Below are 20,215 nucleotides of genomic sequence, written 5' to 3' on the forward strand. Positions count from 1 at the left end.
AATGGGCAAAATTGTTGACTGTTACAAAGAGGTGTGAGCTGTATGAGGATGGTCCTGTGAACCCCACAGGGTTTTATCTTGAACTTCTAGGCTAGGTATTGCCCTTCTTTGTATACTGCCCCTCTTAGAAGTCAAGAAATCCACAACTCAGTAATCTCAAAAGTGCTGAAAAGATGTCTCCATCCTTTCTGGTTCTCACARTGCTTGAATATCAAAAGAAGCTTTGAGCCTCTTGCAGAGATGCTCTGCTCCAGTACAAGGGATCATTTGCTGTCCTTGGTGCCATGCGTTTAATCCTTTATATGACTGCCCTATGCCTCACTCTGCTTTATACAGGTTTATCTCAGTTATATCACAGCAGCTTTCTTCTGAAGTTTAGGGGGAAAAATGTTGGCTTCAGTTTTAAGTCACTGTTCTTTAGCACACAACTTCTGAATAGTCACTCCTTCTGCATACGTTCAATAAACGTGTTTTGATTTAGCTTTATTAGATTTAAAATCAGTACTGCTTTTCATACCAATGACCTAATCCATATTAAAGGTCTACCCTGGTAACTTTCAAAGTTCAACCATTTTGTTTATAAGCCTATGAAATGGGTACCATTTGCACTCTTAAGGAGAGAAGAATTGAATTATTTACCTGTGCTGGATGTAAAAACAGTTCACAGAATTTTTTTTCTCCACGTAAAAATCACTAGCAGACTGAGGCTTAAGAACTGTGAATTTTATCTTGCTGCTGAACTTTCGAAAGTTTAATCCTATGTGAATTACAGCAAAAAATATATTGTACCCTTTATTTTAGCAGGTGCTTTCAGAAAAGTTAATTTCCACAGAAATTCCCTACCTCTAGTTAAGAAAATCTGGTTAGATTGACTCTTCTACTTCTTGCAGTTTATTTCTGTACTGAAATTCAGTGTCCTAAATTTCCTCTGAACTAATCTGTTAAAAGATTACAGACTTCAAAGGTATTTGTATAATGGCGCCTCATATTTTAAGATAGAACTTATGGAGGATTTCAAAAAGAAACTTGGCAAACAAGAAAGCAAAAACCTCTTAGAAGGTTGGTCTAGCATTTACTTTTTCTGGATTTTAATTGCCAAATGGGTCTTGTGCTTCTCCCTTGTGGATTTGCTAATGGAGTAGCCTCCATTGCTGCATAGGCCTAAGAGAGTCTAATTTCTTTAATCAAGTGCATCATTACTTGGGACACAGGATTTCTGTGATAGCACTAATTGCCACAGTTGACCTGATTGTCCTCTTGCACTGTTGTTTTCGTAGCTTATAAGCTGTAATCACAGTTTTTGCTCTCGTAAAGCTGAGTCTTTGAGGGAAGCACAGTCTGTTTCAAATCAGAGGGGTTATGCTCTACCAGTTAACCTTTTCGCTGCTTTCAGATCATATCCAAGCCCAACGAGCCCGCTCGCCAGCACGAAAGCCACCCTGAGGAGACAGAAGAAGAATTACGGGAGCACCAAGCGCTTCCTGAGGAGCCCTACAGCGACAGAGCCGCAAGCCAGAAGGAGGCCCCGGGCCTGGCCAACATGGTGCAAGTGAAGCAGGAGCCCATTGAGAGCGACGAGGAGGAAGCAGAGCCACAGCAGGAGCTGGAGCCCGGGCAGAGGCAGGCCGAACAAGAGCTGCTTTTCCGTCAGGTGAGCTCTCCAAACGTTGTCAAGGAAGGACCCCCTCTCTGCTCGCCCATCACAATTATGAAAGATTAAGGTTACGTCCATGGCTACAATGATGTTGTGGTAGTAGCTAGAAGGGTGTTGTATGCTCCAGCATTGAAGTTAGGTTGTTCAGCAGTATATTGAGTGAGGGGGTTCAACGTAAGTACCATTATTGGGATCCATTGTCATCCTTATAAGATGTTATTGCCTTGTAAGAAAAAAAAAATGAAGCAGAATTTAATATTTGGCTAATGTTGGGCTCGTTCTATCATTAGCCATTCCTCTAAATTCCCCTCAAGTCCTGGATGCGCAGTCCTACCTAAGCAATCTTGAAAAAAAGTATTTTCTTTGCAATTGCTTTGTTTCCAAAAGTAAATAGATGGAACCGTGTTAGGCTATAGGTGGAATGTAGTCCTTCCTGGGACAGAGTTCAGCTGGACCCTGTGTACCACATTGCCAGTGCAGTGACAGGGGTAGGTCTAAGTCACCAGAGCAGAGGCAAGATGACAGTGCTGCTTTTAGTGATATAGCAAGGTTGATTAAGGTTGAGGTTGGAGACACAAGGCTGAGGCTCCATGCTGTCGTGCCATGTGCYTGCTTTCAGTCCAGCAGTGTGCACATCTGTGCTGCATAACATGTGTTTGTGCTCGTTTGGCAGGTAAATGAGGCAAAGCCTGCTAATGTAATGTTTAAAAATCCTTAATAAACACTTTCACGGAGGCACCGCACAGCACACTTTCAGCAGCTCCCCCATCTCTTCCCCACAGCAAGCCCTGCTGTTGGAGCAGCAGCGCATTCACCAGCTGAGGAATTACCAGGCGTCGCTGGAGGCAGCTGGCATGCCGGTCTCGTTCGGAGGGCATCGGCCTCTGTCCCGTGCACAGTCCTCGCCTGCCTCGGCTACCTTCCCTATGTCCGTGCAGGAGCCTCCCGCTAAGCCACGGTTCACAACAGGTAACGGTTTAGGCTGTTGGACACCTAATGGGTGAGACTTTGGTGACTGCTTTGCCTCACATTATCCTTTTTCCTTTTTGCTTGTAGACAGCAGGCAGTGATTGTACRGAAGTGGCAGTAGGGAGGTACAAAACGATACAAATTTGCAGCTCTGCTCTAGTCCTGTGTCCATACAAAATCACTGTTTCTGTTTTGTAGATGTTAAATCTATAGGTGCTGAATCTCAGTTATATTTGTAGACTCCAGGATAAGATTTGATCTTTTTATCTGCTGTTTTCCTTCTTTTTCTTTCCCGAGAGGGGTAGGCATCCTTTAGCCTACATCCAGAAATGTAGTTTTGTACTTAAATATGTTCCTCCAGAAAAAAAGTTGAGTTATATACTGCGACGAAGCTGATCTAGATACAAGGAGAACAGAGGCCAATGTTATTGAGAAAGGTCACCATGCCACATSGTCCTGGGACACCTACTGCCACCAGGACCTGTGGTGTCTGTTGGCTATAGTTTTCACATTTTGTCTAGTCCCCGCACAATTTGTCTTAAAACTATGATTATGCTCGTAGTGCACTTTGCACTCTTGTAGTGCAATGCACAGATGGAAGGAGAGTGTTAATCTCTACACAGAAATTAAAGGCAAAGAATAATTGTTCTTCCCAAATCAACGAGGGCTTCTGACCAACATTTTTCTTCTCCAAATCCTTTCTGTCTCTCCAGTAGCTTTAGCAACAGATAAAAGTTAATTGCATGCAATTCTTCAAGTGCTATGTTGGGGCGTTAGGCTTATTTTAGTCTTCAATGCTTTTCTAGTCCTCTCTTCCAAATGTCAAGCTCTATTTTATGAATGAACATTTTGCCATATGGTATGCACGCTGGGGAGAGGAGAAGGAAAAAAAAAGTTGCCCTAAATAAGGGAGACTCATGATTTTGTTTCTCTTTGATTTATCCATTTAATCTTGCTTTAGCCCCATACTTTTTGCGTCATTAAAATCAGCATGGTGGGTTGGGTTTGTTTACAGACTCTGATGGTATATTAAGAATGATATGTTACATATGACTTTCTTCTTCAGCTGTTAGGTCCAGAGTGGGTAGTGTGTGCAGTCCGCTTTCTACAAGCACGAGCAGCGTCTAATTTTTAAAAGTCAGCCCTTCAAGTCTATATTTGTTGCTAATAGTTAAATCCTGATCTTTTGTTGAGCTGAACTTTTAATACACCGGTTGCAGCATCAGAAGGAACAAGATATTCCAGAGCTTGGCTTTTGCCAAGGATACAAAGACAAGCAGGCCCCTGGCTTTCAATCAAACCAAATGAAATTTGAGCATATGATACACTTAGCCCCAAATCTTGATGCTTTGAAAACAAGGAAGGAAGCCTGGCCCTACTTTAAGAGATTATTCATTCCTTTTCTCTTTTCCCTTCTCTTCCTCTGGTATTTAAGTTGTCTTGTCAATCATGTGCAAGGCTTTGAACATACAATAGCATTTCCTACCAGAGGATATATGTTTTAATTAAATGTGCTGCTGAATTTCATTAAAAATTATATAAGAATGTAGTAGTAAGATTTTGAAGAGTGCTCTTTCTAAAAAAAATTACAATTTATTTTCCTTGGCATTAGGGTAAAAAAAAAAAAGTGGCTTAATGTAAAAAAGCAGAATATCATGTTGCTTGTATACAGTACCAGACATTTACTTAATCCAGTTCAGGGGTATGAAGAATGTATAGAGTCTTTCACCTGTTAAACCTGTTAAACATTCTTTTTATAACATTTACCCACRTTAAGTCTCAGAGACTTGATTTTTCATTGATTTTTTTTTCCATTGTGTGGTCCTTCACATTTATGCCGTGTGAGTGGAGAAGGAACGAGACAATAAGATGCCATCAGGGAGGCAAGGGCTTGTTTTTGCCATGAGATGACACTAGTAAAGATGCAGAGCGTGAAAGATTGATGGAAATCTTGCCAGATTCATGGAAGCTGGATGCAGGAAAGTTTTCAGGAAGGATATATTTTTTTTTTCCCCTTGGTTTTCTTTATGCTGAAGCAAATAGTCMATTTCAATCCCTCCTCATGCTCAGGGCATGAAATCTCTGTGTTTGCCAGAGTTTCTCAGGCACAACTAGTTGCTAGATGCCACCAACAGGAAGGAAGGAGTAGTTTAATTAGTCAATAGTCACCACTATTTCTTTATGGTGGCTTGGGGAAAAAAAAAAAAAAAAGGAGCAAACAAGCATAGAAAGGAAAGCCAGACGTTTCAGATGTTGAGCATGTGTGCATGGCTCAGATGGGCTCTTTCTTCTTGAAGTTGTCTCYTACACATCACAGATAGCATATTTAAAGGTGGATACTTTTGGCCCTAATCACTAGGATTGAACCATTCTTTGAAGGGCAGGAAATTAAAGTCTCGCCTGTTTTTCAAAGCCAGCAGTGCCAAAGYGTATTAGGCTTCTTTTTCTCAAGGAAAATCTCAAAAGTTGCCTGAGAGGCAACTGCTTTTCAGACCAATTCTATCATAATTATATATTCTGGATTTCATAGAAATTAAGACTTGAATTGCTGTCATCTGTTCGGTGGCCTTAATGAAGCAAACCAAGATCACCCTAGCTACAAGCAGGGCAGTCATGAGATGAGTTCTTGTCCAACACAGAAGAGATTCTCCTTCATTTTTACATTCAGAGTATTCTACAGAATATCCTAATGGTTTCTGTCAATGGGATTGGGGCCAGATTGCTTGAAATCCTGGTGTTTAATGTGTGATTTATCCTCCTATGGCAGTGACCATGAACCTGAACTGCAGCTTGGAAGGTATAAGAAGAGAACAGCACAAGGCCCCATCAAACACAGCGTGCGTTACTGCGCCTGCAAGCTCAGAGCAGGGCCCTTCCTGATGTCTTCGAGGCCATTGCTTTTATGTCCTGCACCACGACACTTAATTTTTCCTTCGTACTAGCATATGAAGAGAAAGGCAGTCCTTGAACCTGCCCTCCCCAGCAAAGCAGCCCTCTTGGCTTTAATGAATCCTGCTGCACACACTGTTCCACACATTTGAATAGGACTCCTCAGGTTAGGCCGTTAATTTGCAGAGCTCCAATTATCTAGTCTGATCTCCCGTAAAAAATGGCTCCACAAATTATTCTGGTGTTCTGCATTAAAGTATTTTTCATTTATGATGAAGGCATTTATTCTCTCCCGCGCAGAGCAATATAATTATCTGAGCCTCAAATCATATGTTTGTTCTGCCAAGAAAAGCGAGTCGGTTAGGCTTTAGTGCTGACCTTTAAAAATGATTGTTCTTGTGTCTTAAGGAGTATTGCTTCCRGCACCACTTAATTTAACTCATAATGGCCAATGTAGTTGAGTATTTTAAGCTTAAATTGTTAAAGCTTTGCTTTGTGTGTGTCTTTTTTTTTTTTTTTTTAGTGTCCCCAACCACAGGAAAGACCTTGGAGCAATTCCCTTCTTTCTCAAGGTCTAATTTAAAAAAAAAAAACTTGATACATGATTATAGTGTTGAAAAACATTGAGCCACTGCTGCTATCGCTGAATCACTCAACCAAATTACTTAATCCCCTCTGTCTTAAGTTCCCATTAACTTAACCGATAGGGACATGTAGGCAGCCTACCACCACCTTTTCTCAAAACCTTTATGCTCAAAGACCCAGGTTCCTCCAGGGAGGTGGCCAGAAGTGCTCTAAGCATGCACACCGTAGTATATTGTACTTATATATATATATATATATAAAATATATATATATTAAAAAATATATTTTTATGTATGTAAATATATATATATATAAATTTATATATAAATATATATAATATATTAAAAATTATATGTATATATGATTATTTATTTATTTTAGGGAAAGTATTTCTCTGTTCTGCATTTCCTGGCTCTTCTGGACTCATTTGATGTCTTTCTACCTAACTTGAACAGTCTTGGGATGAGGCTTTGTTATCAATGTRCACATAATTTTAAACATAAATGTAGGTTTCCAGCACTTGTGGGTGATGTAGAGGTGCTGGTGTGGGTGGCTGAGGATTTAGCTCTGTTTCCTGCTTCTGCCCTTAAAATACAACTGTCTTGGCAGATCTCATCCGATGCTAGCTAAATTACCTTGACTGCCTAGTTCTGAGCTGAAACTGAAACATCTCCAGAAAACCTGGGAAATACCTGACAAATCTGGTGCGCTGTAGGAAGACCAAGGAGCAATTGAGGAATATCAGATCAATCCAACCCCCCCCCCCCCTTTTTTTTTATTTTGCATTTATCTTTAGTTGATTCTTGTTGGCTTCTAACCTATGAGATTTTGTTTTAAATTGAGAGGTTCATGAAAACAGACACAAGCAAAGAACAAGGCAGATTTGCACTGATTTAAGAGTGCTTGAACTTAAAAGAGCAGGCATGGAGATTCTAGGGGAGTTTTCACGGGCAATTTCTTTTACCACTGGACTGCTACTTCTCAGATGGTGTTTATAATGCTTGATTCTGCCCATCCGCTTCTCATAAAGCGTGCTGGGAACCAAACCTGGGAGACCTTTACGGAGCTTTATAATGCAGTCTTATTTAACTGAACCTTGGCTAACCCAGTCCATTAGCCGGGGCTCTGTTCTCTTCCGAGAACTCAGTGTGGGTTTTTTCTTCTCCTTCACACTCACCTACAGCAAAGTGAGGAGCTGCCAGCTACCTCCCCTAAGGCTGAGCAGCTGGAGGTGTCAGCGCAAGCGTTTGCCATGCAGGGGAAAAGCCAAATTTTGGGGTGGGAGAACATGCCAAAATGCGGGCAGAAAAGGTGCGATTCCAGCTCAAGTCGGAGCAGCCGGTGTGGGTGCAGCAGCACGGAGCCCAGCTCCAGGCTCCGTGTCCATGCATCTTCTCAGGGACATCCTCTCCTAATTCCAGAGTGTTGGCTTCTCTTCAGGACCTTTGATGGACAACTTTGTGTTCTCAGCCTGACATTTCTCACAAGAAACCTTTTTTTTTCCGCTTGTACTGCCTCCCCATTTATACAATTCCCAGGAGCTTTTGGCTGAAGGGAAGACTAAATTTAAGTGGTTTACCTCATCTCTTTTGCTTAAGTATTTTGTCACTAAGACTGCATAGCTGCAGAGAAACAACTGGTTGTGTACAGGGGGTTATTGGCTACARAAATCCTAATTCTGTCTCCAAAAATGCACCCGGACAACTCTGGAGCAGGACCTGAAGTCTCCTACCCTGTCATCGTGCTGTAAATACTTGGTACTGATGGAGGATATAGGTGTCTGCTCTCATGTCARAGTAAAGCAACACTACTCAGTACCCATGCATGGTGCTGAATAATTATTCCCACGCCTCTTCTAATAGTCTTAATTAGTATGTTGTAAAATAATGCTGGTGTGAAGGCTTCAGCATGGACTATTTTATGAAACAGAGTRCCTTCTAGTGACCTTTTGTTTTTTAATTCAAAGCCTGAGAATCACTTTAGCAGCATTTATAAAAGTGGAAAAGTTGTAACTCTCTGTCTCTTTTCAGATGATTTATTTACGCTCATGTCTCTTAGGCTTTCATTTGTCACCTCCTTCTGTCACTCTCATAGCTCCAGTGATGCAGGAAATATCTTCTCCATGTTTTCTTGAGGATTTCTAGTGAGGGGAACCATCACAGGTTTGGTTGTGTTTCAGAGAAGCTGTGTCTATGGCTTGCAGGATTTCTGAATTTTTCTAGGTCTGTGGCTCTTGGGAAAGTGCACTTAGCCTTTGTCTGCAGATGCTCTGTTGAATAGAGAGTGCTATAGATAAAAATATATGGATATATATTTTTTTTTGATATTTCTCTTACATATGTGGTTGCAATTCCGTGCGAGCCATTCTGTACTGTCTGCTGCAGGCCTCGTGTACGACACCTTGATGCTGAAACATCAGTGCACCTGTGGAAACACCAACAGCCACCCGGAACACGCGGGGCGAATCCAGAGCATTTGGTCCCGGCTCCAGGAGACAGGACTCCGCGGGAAGTGCGAGGTAACGGGGAGCACACGGAAGGGTTTCGCAGGGGAGGGGAAGCAAAAAGCAGCTGTGCGTGGGCCGTTCTCCTGCCAGCTTGTTGGAAGCGTGTTTTCCAAGCGTGGATTTGAGTTTGGAAGCGGATGTGTCTTCCAACCCTGCCTTCTGCACTGCTCCACAGCTACCAGGACATGCCAGCCTTTGACTTCTCTGCTGTGCTCCACTTTTTGACTTTTATAGCTTTTCTCTTCAGTCACAACAGGAGAAGATACTGACCAACACCTTTGTATTTCTGTTGTTTGATAACAGCAAATTTGTTTTTAATCTAATACCCTTTTTAAGTAGAAGTCAGCTAAAACGAGGCTATTACAGAAAGAGTGAGGGTTGGAGGGTGTCACTAAGCACTTTTTCATGAAAACAGATTTACATTAATTTTGTTGGATGTGTATGTTCTAAGAGCAAAGCAAAAGAAAAGCTTAGGTACCAAAATAAGCAGACGAAGAGTGATTAATAATAAGGTTAATAATAAACGACAGTAGCATTAATGATAAGTGGGTAGTGTTTGTTCCTTGATTCTCAGGTCACCTAAGGAGACCGAATTGTACAGTACATGTGCACTGCTCCAGAACCTGCCTTGAAATATTTYCTGAGCAATAAGAAAATCTTTCCACGTGGTGGCAGCATTGCCATTAGCTAATGTTCTCCTGGTATTGGCTTATTTGTCACTAAAGAGAGCGAGGAAGAGTTTTAGACCTGTTTGTGGCTGCAAAGACCTGTTAAATTGGATCCTGGGTGACAAAACCGAATTCCTGTCACTGTCGTAGCTCCAGGAGAAGCCRTAAGGGCAGGATGCCAGTTGCCTCCTGCATCTGCTGCGCTTCGGGCAGAGATGGTCTCTTCCAGTGTGTGMAGTTCTTGAGTGTCTCTTTCCAATGGCTGTTTTGTTGCAATAGGAATTGTTTCCTTAATTTGGTATTCTAGGTTTCTCTCGTGACAGCTCTTGGGGTTATTTTGGCATTCRCCTCGTTTCTGCCCATATCCCTTCTGAACGGTAGTGAAATTCAACCACATCTCCAACTCTTCCTTTTTCTCATAACCCTAAATACACAACATTAGCTTTCCTGCCTCAACTCCTACGTTCCCTCTCAATGGGCATCCTGTCATTTTGGGATAGCTAGGTGCTCTCCTGACTGCCCAGTCATTTTTTATGTTCTTCATTGCTGCTTTTCCCTCTGGTGTCCAGATCTGTGCTATTTTTTTTATCATAACTTTTCTCCTGGCCTTGCTGGATGCAGCATTGCCCTGCTTCTCCAGAGGCAGATGTTTGAGGAGTTAATAGTAGCTCTGCTATGACTGCAACAAGTCTGCAGCAACACCTGCAACACAGGAATCAGAACTTTTGCTAGTGTATATATTTTATTTTTTGCTGAGCTCCTGCTTTATCCTAGGTTAATTGTGGAGCATTTTGGCATGCTGACCAATGTGTTTGGGCACAATCTCTTTTACCTTCATCATTTCATATGTATTGTCCTATGCCTCAAGCATCAGACGCTGCTTAAGTAAACACAGGGTGGTCTGGTGTGAAAATGGGGTGTCGTTATGGAGTTAATTACCACTCGTATTTGCAAAGGGASAGTTTAAACTTGGATGTTTCCTTAACCTTGTATTTCACTTTGCTTCTTTAAGAATCCAGTTGCTGAGGTCTGTGTGTGTAGTTCAATTTTGCCATCTTTAAGTAGTGGCTGGACACTGATAGAAACAGTGCCCTSCACAGTATCTAATATATTTATATGCTGAGTGGGAAACACAAAGACCTGCTGGATTGTGCAGGAAGAGCAGATCCTCTCTTTTTGCTGCTGGGCAGCGGGAATGCAAGCGTTGTGTGCTGCACTGAAATGCACTTCTGCTTTCAGTGCAAGTACAGACAGTTCTGAGGCTGTCTGTAAACTGGAAATTTCCACTCCTTGCTTCTGTTGTACACATACCCCCATCCAAAAATGGGCTACCAGATAAATATTTTATTGTACATGCATGCTAAAAAAAACCCAAATTGCTAGCTGCCAGTTACCCTATTTTTCAGCAGTGAAGCAGATATGTATTGCAGAAATTGTCCAAAGACTTTTAGATATCCAGCTACAGGGAARATATATAGTGGATTTGCAGTGAGATGGGTAAAAGTTTGACAGACTTGCACAAGTTTGACAGCCCTTGTGAGTGAAAGCGGTCGTCCAAATGCAATGACAGCTTGTGGTTTAGAGCACGGCTTGTTTAATTAAGTTAGCGGTATAAAACATGGCAATTACTCCAGGATATGCCCCGAACTTAAAAGCAACAATTACCCTAATTGAGGCAATCTGAAAAACCCTCTTTCTCCCCAAACAGACGGCTGCAATCACTGGAAGGAGCAATGCTCCCAGCGCCAGGGTTAGCTGCAGCTGCGCAGGGAGGACATGGGACCCGGTGGCAGGGCCGGCCTGTCCCACTCCGGCTGCTCCGAGGGCGGAATCGCTCCCTGGCCCAGCCAGGAGGTCCCCGGATGCTGCTCTGCAAGGAGCTTTGGTGGCCACTTCTTATGAAAACRAGCAATTCTTGTGGCTTGTTGTGCCTCGGGCCAGGGCCATGCTTGAGAGAAGTTCTTACTGCTGGTCTCTTTAAGGCTCATATCCTCCTATTAAAACATCATTCTTCAACCTTCTTCTGACATTTCTCTGAATATCTGTAGCTTCCCTTTAATCAAGGGTAACATACAGAGGAGCCAGTGCCATCCATGCCCTCCTAGTGAGCACAGAGCTTGGCTATGTTTGTAGGGCACCTGCCTTAAAYGGGAGCAGCTCTTCTGAGGCCAGCAGAGCTGAGGTTGTTGATGGTCGTGGAGGACCTGGCCTCCACCCACCCTTCCCTTTGCCTGTTCTTGTGATGCCAAGAAATACAAAATGCTGTTTCTSTATGTAAAAAGAGGTAACAGGGGCAGACTGACTGGGAATGAGAAAGGAAGACGGGAGAAACCCTCAGGGGGAATTTGCCAAAGTATTTCCATCCCTTCTGGGTCTAGCATTTTTGCGATGATTCCATCWCTAATGGGCTGGCGCGTTTTTGCCTCCTCCTTAACCTCAAGAAATGTTCGCTGGAGGAGCAGAACATGTAGGAAAGAAAAGCAGGGCTGGAGGATAGAAATGCAAAATTACGAGCGGTGGGTGCCTGAGCGCTCTGGCAGAGCTCGGGTTTTCCACCACTTTCCAGCTTGGGTGAYCTCAACGAAGGAGCTTCCTTTAAGCACATTGCAGAGGTGTGTGCTGATGTGTTGGCTCTGTTGTGTGCAAGTTAAGCCCCCCAAATAAGGTGGAGAAAAACAGGAAAAGGTCTCTAACTTCCAAAATCTGAGGTGAAGTTGGGTTCCCCCTGACTTCCTTAGAAGCATTGCTGTAAGCTCCAGCAGAGCCAGGACTTGAGCGTGTTGCCCTTCTCATCTTCAGCTGGCAGCAAGAGCAGGGGGCAGACGTTGCAATGTCACGTGCTGCAATATTTCCCATTGCCCAACCCAACCTGCATCACAAGGTAACGAAAGCAAAGGGTTTAAGGATGTAGGGTTTCCAAGATCAGTCGGAGAGCAGAAAACTTTCAAAGGACCCTCCATTGCTAGAAGGTTTGGTTGGAGAGCTGCGTTTTCGGGAGGATTTTTGAGGTTAGCTTAATAATCACCATGGGGAAACGCATGTGGGTTTGGATGGCTGTGTTTTCATCCGTGAATCATTGAGGCTCTTTCTAATGGTTTACAAGTAAAATCCTAAATAGTCAAGTAGTCTCTGTGTAACGTGGAGAACACTCAGAGGTAAATATGTTTAAAATAAACATCCAGAGGTCCAAGGATGACTTTTTATGTCAAGCTAATATTTTGAATAAGGGATTAAAGCAAAATCTCTCCACATGAAGATGAATTTTTCACAAGAGAATGCTTTTTTTTTTTTCCTCACTGTCTTTATGATTTGCTATGGGAAAAMGAAAAGCTCTGTAATGTGGGTTAAGTAGAGCTTTATTGCATATGCCTAGAGTGGGATTTCCTTCTGGCTTCGGGGAGAAGACGGCTGTGCATGGCAATTAGTGATTTCATTGCCACTTTCTTTTTCTCTTTCAGTGCATCCGTGGAAGAAAAGCGACCCTAGAAGAGCTGCAGACGGTCCACTCGGAAGCCCACACGCTGCTGTACGGCACAAACCCTCTGAACAGGCAGAAACTGGACAGCAAGAAGCTTCTAGGTACAGTTTCCCATGGAAAGGGCTCACCYTCCAGACCTCAGGCATTCCCACTGCCACCACAGCACCCGCACTGGCAAGTGCTTGGGGGCACCTCTGAGAAAGGTGGACTCCCTCTGCACTCAACTTAGTTCTCAAGAAGACCCATCCCACCTGCTTTAAATGCCAGCCTGAAAGTAGTTCAAGAGACATCCCCGTTCTTAAGGGGAATCCCTGAACGTTGGATATCTAAAATGGCTTTTCCTTAGTGACTTTAGAACCTGGAAAGACCCTCTCTGATGAGGAGAGATAACTTGATACTTATTTTTATCTTTGGATGTTCTGCTCTCCAAGTTAGATGATTATCTCTCCTCATTAGGACTTGGAATTACCCTCCTAACTACACAGAGCCATATAGCACCAAACAACTTCCTAGACATCAACAAATAGCTGTCAGGTCTGTGTAGGTAATCATCAAGTAAGATGCACAGACCTGTTAGGCAACCCTGCATTTATTGAATTTCAGTGTGAGCTTGGGGCCTGGCTCTGCCTAAAACAGGTCTGCATCTGCCTTAAGCTTTTCCTTGCAAATGGCCTAGAGGAAAATTGTTCAGAAAACCAACTGCCCCCATAGCAATCAAGTCACGTGAATTTTAGCAGCTTACCTCAAATTTATGCGTGGCAACACTTTCTCTCCCTTCATGTTTTGCCTTTTAGCAGCAGTAAGATTGGTTGGAGGGGCAGTTCATGGAAGTTCTCATGTGGATGTCAGGAACAAGACAGATTCTGGAATCTAGAAGTTGAGAAAGTTTATGTTGGGATTAGCTTCACTTTACATGATATAAAAAGAGGATTAACTTGATGGTTTGCATGYTGCAGTAGTCACAGCAAAAGAGCTGGAAAGAATTTGCAACACAGTCAGTATGTACATYAGATCCCCAAAGAGGAAAGCTATTAGCCAGTTGTTTAAACATGTAATTAGCACTGTATTTATGGTGAAGTTACCACCTCTTTAAAACGTAGAGAAATGAGAGGTGGACACCTTTGGCTGAGTGATCTCGCAATTAATATATGCACTTTAAATAACTGGTGACGTCATGTCCTTGGTAGTGTAAAGCTCTGCCTTGCGTGAGGCATGTCTGGCAGTGCAGAGGAGTCTCCAGCTCGTTTGCAGGTGTGCCACCTCCGCATTCATTGATTTGGTTGCACGTTTCTGGGACTAATGAGTAGCGCCGAGGATCAGGAATTTGTCTCGAGTACCCTCTGTGGATCATGTTGCCCATCGTGTGATCTGGGCTGTCCTCTAGCGTTTCTCATTCCTTGGCTTTCCAGGCTAGGCCAGACAGCAGTCATCCRTGATGGTGCGGAATGTTTCCTACGCATTCAGATGTCAGATCTTCTTGCAATGCCGTCCCATTCCCATATTCCCTTGGTATCAGTGGCTACAGCAATATATCTGGGGAAACAAAAGTTTTATTTGATGAGTATCGGGCTTGAGGTTGCCCAGTTTCACTGAACCATTCCTGCTGTTTCGTACAGAGAATCTGAGCAAAGAGAAGCTCTTGCTTTACCTTCATGAGCTCTCTACTTTTCTATGTCCTCACATACCCACGAAATACTCATTTTAAAATAYCTGTAGGAATTAAGTTTATTCTTCTAGTAAAGAGAAATAATTCTAATATATGAGGGTATTCAGTTACAGAAAGTTGCCTCTTTAGGTGTAATTTGTAAAGAAGGTGAAATTGTTGAGCAATATTACTGACAAATTGGTTTGGAGATTCATATATTTCCAGATGTCTAGACTAGATCTAGGCTGAGAATATACCGGGACTCCAGTGATGGCACAAAATGCAGTCTAGCAACTATTTTTTTTTTTAAGCATTTGCTTTCAAGCTTTCCAAGGCTGCAGCCACAGGCAAGAGGTGGAGTCCCTGGGATCTCCTGTAGGCTTCGTTCTCCAGCAGCTCTTAACTGCTGGGAAAACCTCCCTGAAAAAACCTCAGCTTGGTTATTTGTGTGGATGGGGGAGTGAGCCATCCGCTCATTTTGAGGGTTTAARAAGTTCTTAAATGCTTAAAACAGCTTTGCAGACAGCTTTTAAATATGCCAGCAGGCTGCTAGGAGCAAGAAAAACATGAGAAATTTCAGCCTAAAAGGAATTGTCAAGCCGTGAGATGAAAACAAGGGTTATTTCACTTTAAGCCACTTCACTGTAAGTGGTAACAGGGACGTCCCTTCATCTGGCAGGTCTCGAAGAGGAAGCGGGAAGGAAGTAAATAGCTCGGGTGTCTCGGTGCCATAAGCAGGTGTCGATTGGCTCAGATACAGTGGCCCAGCTGAATACTCGCACTTCCGAAATAGATATTCTTCTGAAGATTATCTTATATATTCCCTCTGGTCCCGTAAAGCCTTCTTTTTGAGTCTGAGGCTTTATGCAAAGGGTGCCTATTCCCCACTGAAGTGGGAGAAGCCACTTGAGCTATAGAAGTCTGCCATCAATATCGAAGTTATCTTTCACAGAGGAGCCTGAGCATCACAAAGATTCGATTTCTGGAGGTTTTATCAGATGGGTTTGAAGGTGGTGGTTTTCAGCACAGGTTGCATCACCCTTCTCCTTAAAATGTTGCTAAAATCTCCGGGTGAAAAACAGGATCCATCCCTTCCTTGGAAGYGTAAAGCATTGGGACTTCTTGAACAAAATTCAAACCTCAGCAAATGAGGCTGCTTTTAATTTGCAGCTAGCAAACACAAATTGTCATTGGAATGATAAATACTGAAATAAGAGGTGGGTTGTGAGTGAAAGATGTGGCAGGAGGTGCAAGACAGTGATCTGAGAACTTTCCTGTGGATCCAGTCAAAGTGTGCTCAGCTTGATAATACCGAGGCATTAACTGTGCTTTGAGGTGAAAGGACAATGTGTGTGTGGGTGAGGTGCCTGGCACCAATTTGCAATCCTGCAGATTTTTGCCTACATAATTATATTGCTGGCATAAGGGCAGAGAAAGTGATGTTGCTGTTCCTCCCAGTTACTAAACGAGACCTTTTCCTCCACGTTTCTCAAATTCTTAATGCTGGTTTTGCTCTTCCAGTCAAAACACTTCCCTGTTTGGTTGCCTCAGGTTTATTCCTTAATGTTTTCCTTTTTATGAAGCTAATGTGCTCCAGAATCCTGGGGTGAATGTGTAGGAGACTTATAATTAGGGCTTTGTTTTGTTTTATTATTTCCAATCCTCCTTCAGTTGAAAGTGGTTAAAATACTCATCTCAGGAGACATGCTTAGCAGTTACAGGTAGCATCTCAATCATTTAGCCAGGGCAGTTGCCTGAAATGCAGAACAGCACATACCCCATTTAAAAAATGGGCTTTATAGAGGACTTTTGTGCTGCAAAAGGCTTTGAACAAGTGCATATATGTGTTGTGTATTCACTGAAGTATAMTTGGGTTATTTGTGGCTTTGGGGGCATTGTAATGAAACCAAAGTGCATAACTGCTGAGAAAAAATTCAGTATTGCCATAAAATTGGATGCAAACCTGGGAAACTTTGAATTTTTGAGGACTTCCTGGATTTTTTAAACATATATGTATTTTTCCTTCTGCAGGTTCTCTAACGTCAATGTTTGTCAGGCTTCCTTGTGGCGGTGTCGGGGTGAGTACTTGCTTTAATGTGTAAATAATGTCCTGTTTGTTCTCCGAGTCCCGTGGCTAACAGAAATTGTTGCTTTGCATTCCATCAAGCGGGTAATTGCCACCAGATGTTACCCATAAACACAGCCTGTCTGGGGTGCGGGCTTGCCGCGCCGGCCTCACGTGCCTTTCTTCAAAAGCAGCATGAAAGATYTGAGCCCGTTTGGAGTCCTGAAATGTGCGCCGCATCCAGGGGCGTGTTTTGTCTCTGGCTTTTGGGATGCAAAAACTCATTTCCCAGGCAGGGATGTTTAATGGCTCGGAGATTACTGCTTTTTAATGCAGCCACTGAAGACAAGAAATGCAGTGCAGCTATGCAGGGAGCAAGGTGGGCTTTTCATGTTGCCCGCGCTGCGTAGGTGTTTCATCTTCAGGTTTGTACTTCAGAGCCGCCTGCCTAATAGTGCAGGTGGAAAAGGTATTAATAAAATAGTGATCTTGCAGGGTAATATTTGGGAAGTTGCTGTGAATAGTAAGGTACCGTAGTTGTGGCTGGGCTATATGATTGTCTTTAGAATAAAATGGCTCATGAGTTAGGCAGTACAAGGGAGTTGCTGGTTTTAGTGTTTGGGATCTTTCATTTTTGAGGCTCGAGGCATGAGCATTCTGAAAGAGGTGACTAAAATATCTGTCTATCCTTCGTGTAGTAGCTGAGCGTGAGTTTTCATCTGTTCAGATTCCCCATTAAAAAAAGGGAGACTTTTCTCATTTGCTTGTTCTCAGAAGATTGAAGAAAAAAAAAAAAAAGAAATATGTTGAAAGTTTGGGTTTTATTTTGAAGCTTGAAAGCTTGATGAAAGTTTTCCTTTCAAGTCAGACTTTCTGCTCTCAAGTTTGTGTGGAGGGTGACACTACAGAAAATCTCAGTGAACAGGAAGGGAAAAGAATGAAAAGAGACAATAAAAGGCATTGTGTTTGAAAACTCACAGTGGTCGTTCTTATGCATAATTGTAGCTCGTGAGGTTGAATTTAGAGGTCTGGATTCTGTTATGGAAATGAAACAAAATTGTTTTCTTAGTGCACCTTTGCAAACTCACTGCTTTGAAAATTCTCACGTCAAAAAAAAAAAAAAAAAAAAAAAAAAAAAAGAATAATCACCATTTATTCATACTGCCACCACTAAGCACTCGTAGAGATATTTTATTTTGTATTGTAAATATGCTGCAGTCTCCTAATTCATGGCAAATTTTTGGCTAGAGCTTAAAAGGTTTGGATTTACTCTGCCCTGCAGTCAGGCATGCCATTCAAAGCAAAAATTATCATTTGCAAATGAAGACTGAATGGTAACAAGTAGAGACAGTTCCTGAGCCTGACGCAGCCCCAGAAGTCTTGCATTAAATCCGAAATCAAGGCAGGMATCACGCCGTGTTGCTATTATTGATATGCTGGTAATATTCTGAAGATAGTGTTGGCAGTTACCTTTATGATTGCTTGTCTCCATGTAGCCTTAAAATATTAAATAAAGCATTTGCTAACTTTTCTACAGTTTACAAAGTCCAGGGATATTTCCATGTGGTTTTAAAAGCAGCTGTTGGCTAGTAATCAACACCATGATAGTCAGAAGGTGGGTTTTTTGGTCTTGTCTTGTTTTGTTCTTATTTTGTCATTAGGTTTGGGGTGCATTTCTTAGGATTATATGCACAACAACTGTGTATTTATAGGGAGAACGAGTATATAGGAGAGAATGGTTGGCTACAGCAGACTGAGCAGGGAGTGTTTTGTACTCGTGTTTCGTGTGGATGAGTTAAGTGTGGACCATCTCCTTTGGAATATGCAGTCATCTTTCAAGCCTATTTTCTACTGTTTTTGGAATTGCAAGAGATGTCCACAAAGTTTGCTATGCAGTGGTAGATTTTTAGTGAAGAAATTCAGGGGAGGCTGCAGACTTCAGCATGCTGGGTTTGTGAAACAGATTGTCCTTGGCAGCTCTGAGCAGAAGAGGCAGAAGAAAATGATGAGCAGGATCCTGAGGATAAGTCTGTCTGCTTGGAAGTCTGTAGTTATTCCTAGGAGGTGGGAATGACTTTTCTCCTGTCCAAATAAATGTGGCTACAGCTACAATTTTTCTCCTTTTTTCTTCTCTGTAACTTTCTCACATCACATCTTTCACCTGGCCGTCCCCGGTGACGTTACAGAGCGTTGCTTCTCCTCCTCCCTGGCCCATTAGTTTGTGGTTTATTCACTGGCTCTTGTGGTCCCAATCAGACACCTTGTTYGGCTTTGTTGCTCTCGATGGAAATGGGGCAGCATATCACTAATGTTCCCATTCTGGTTTACATGTTTGGAGAAATACCTGAATTTTCACGAGTTCTCACTAGAGAACATGACAAAGAAGGTAAAAGAGGAAGTAAAAGAAACRGGAAAGAGTTAAATGCAAATCAGTTTGTTGCATGAAACCTTTCAACCTTGCTCTTTAAAAACCAGATCACGGTATCACAAAATCAAGGGGATAAGGGTAAATTGGCTCTGCAGGGCTCGGAAGCTTGCGAGTTTCCCCTTATTCATTTGTTTTATAAGAGGACCCTTTACATGGTAGTAACCAGCCCTAGCAAACCTTTTCCCATCTGCAAACATTCTGATCTTAGTGGGAACGAAAAAAAAAAAGCACAGAAGCACTTATATCAGCAGATGTGAGCTCTGATTTAAACAACAGTAATTTATTCCTGCTGATCTTTACTCTAGCAACATCTGCAAGTGCACTCTGCAATATTTTTGCTTAGAGACACTACCTTCTCTATAATACATGCTCTTAATATCTTACATGCACCAGGGCATTACATAATACAGGATAATTAGAAGTAGATTTTAGAGAAGAGACTTTGAGCTGTGAGAATCTGCAAAAGAGTCCAAGCACACTTGCATCTTAATACTCCAAGCAGTTCAAAGACCAGATATTATGATACTGAATATTTTCAGACTTTTTCTGTTTTCTTTCATGTGTCACATTCAGCAGATCTTGGTAGCAATGTTTTTCTTTTGCAGAATAAGTTGGGTTTTTATTCCTCCCGTTGTAATATCTGGAGTAGAATRTGTAAAGGTGAATGTATATATGTGTGCGCTCACCTGTGCAGGTGAGCAGTGCACAACATGGAGTAGAAACAGCAAAATGGACTGCCATTGAGTGCAAATAAGAAGAAACTAATTGGAAAGTCTTAGGAGAGCAAACTGTGGTTAATTAATCAGTGTTTTAGAGCACCAGGAGAGACACTTTGGTAGAGCTAGACCCAGGCTGCAGGGGTGGCTTGTGCTGCTAACTCTTAAGCCGATGAAGAGAGGAAAGCAGAATTCCTGTGTTCTCCTTGGCTTGATAAGAGTCTGGAGCTGCTGCGGAACAGGTTGCTACCAGTCCTTTTTTTTTTAAGTGCACAGCTTTTCAGCTAAAGAAAAGATGAGGATAATGCAACCTTTTATAAGATTCTCATCACTCCAGTTTGAAATAGTTCTGCATTATATAGCACAGTATGCGGTACTGTATAGGAACCTCATCATGTATATTGAGAAAGACTTCAAATTTATATGGAAAGAAAAGCTCTCTCAAGCCTCACCCTAAAACATCCTAGGCATTCTTTGTAGAAAAGAGCCCATGTCAACCTGCTGGCCCCTCCTTTCCTGCGTTCCCTCATCATTTTGCAGTCATCATCTGTGCTACGGAGGGTAGGRCCGTACAGCAGGTCACAAGCTTTGGATTCCATCTCCCTGCTTCTG

General features: G+C 42.4%; 1 protein-coding gene across 1 annotated transcript in view; it reads left to right on the forward strand.

Annotated features, from left to right (window-relative positions):
• The window catches only part of HDAC4 (histone deacetylase 4), a 178,939-nt gene that overhangs the window by 133,063 nt on the left and 25,661 nt on the right, over positions 1 to 20,215 (forward strand). The window contains exons 13-17 of the mRNA XM_026033717.1: positions 1,394 to 1,651; positions 2,437 to 2,623; positions 8,482 to 8,615; positions 12,730 to 12,850; positions 16,426 to 16,472. Of these exons, the coding sequence (XP_025889502.1) occupies positions 1,394 to 1,651; positions 2,437 to 2,623; positions 8,482 to 8,615; positions 12,730 to 12,850; positions 16,426 to 16,472 (747 nt within the window). The remainder of the gene's footprint in view (positions 1 to 1,393; positions 1,652 to 2,436; positions 2,624 to 8,481; positions 8,616 to 12,729; positions 12,851 to 16,425; positions 16,473 to 20,215) is intronic.

The sequence above is a fragment of the Nothoprocta perdicaria genome, unplaced genomic scaffold (genome assembly GCF_003342845.1).
Source record: "Nothoprocta perdicaria isolate Ctin4 unplaced genomic scaffold, notPer1 scaffold_132, whole genome shotgun sequence".
NCBI lineage: Eukaryota > Metazoa > Chordata > Aves > Tinamiformes > Tinamidae > Nothoprocta > Nothoprocta perdicaria.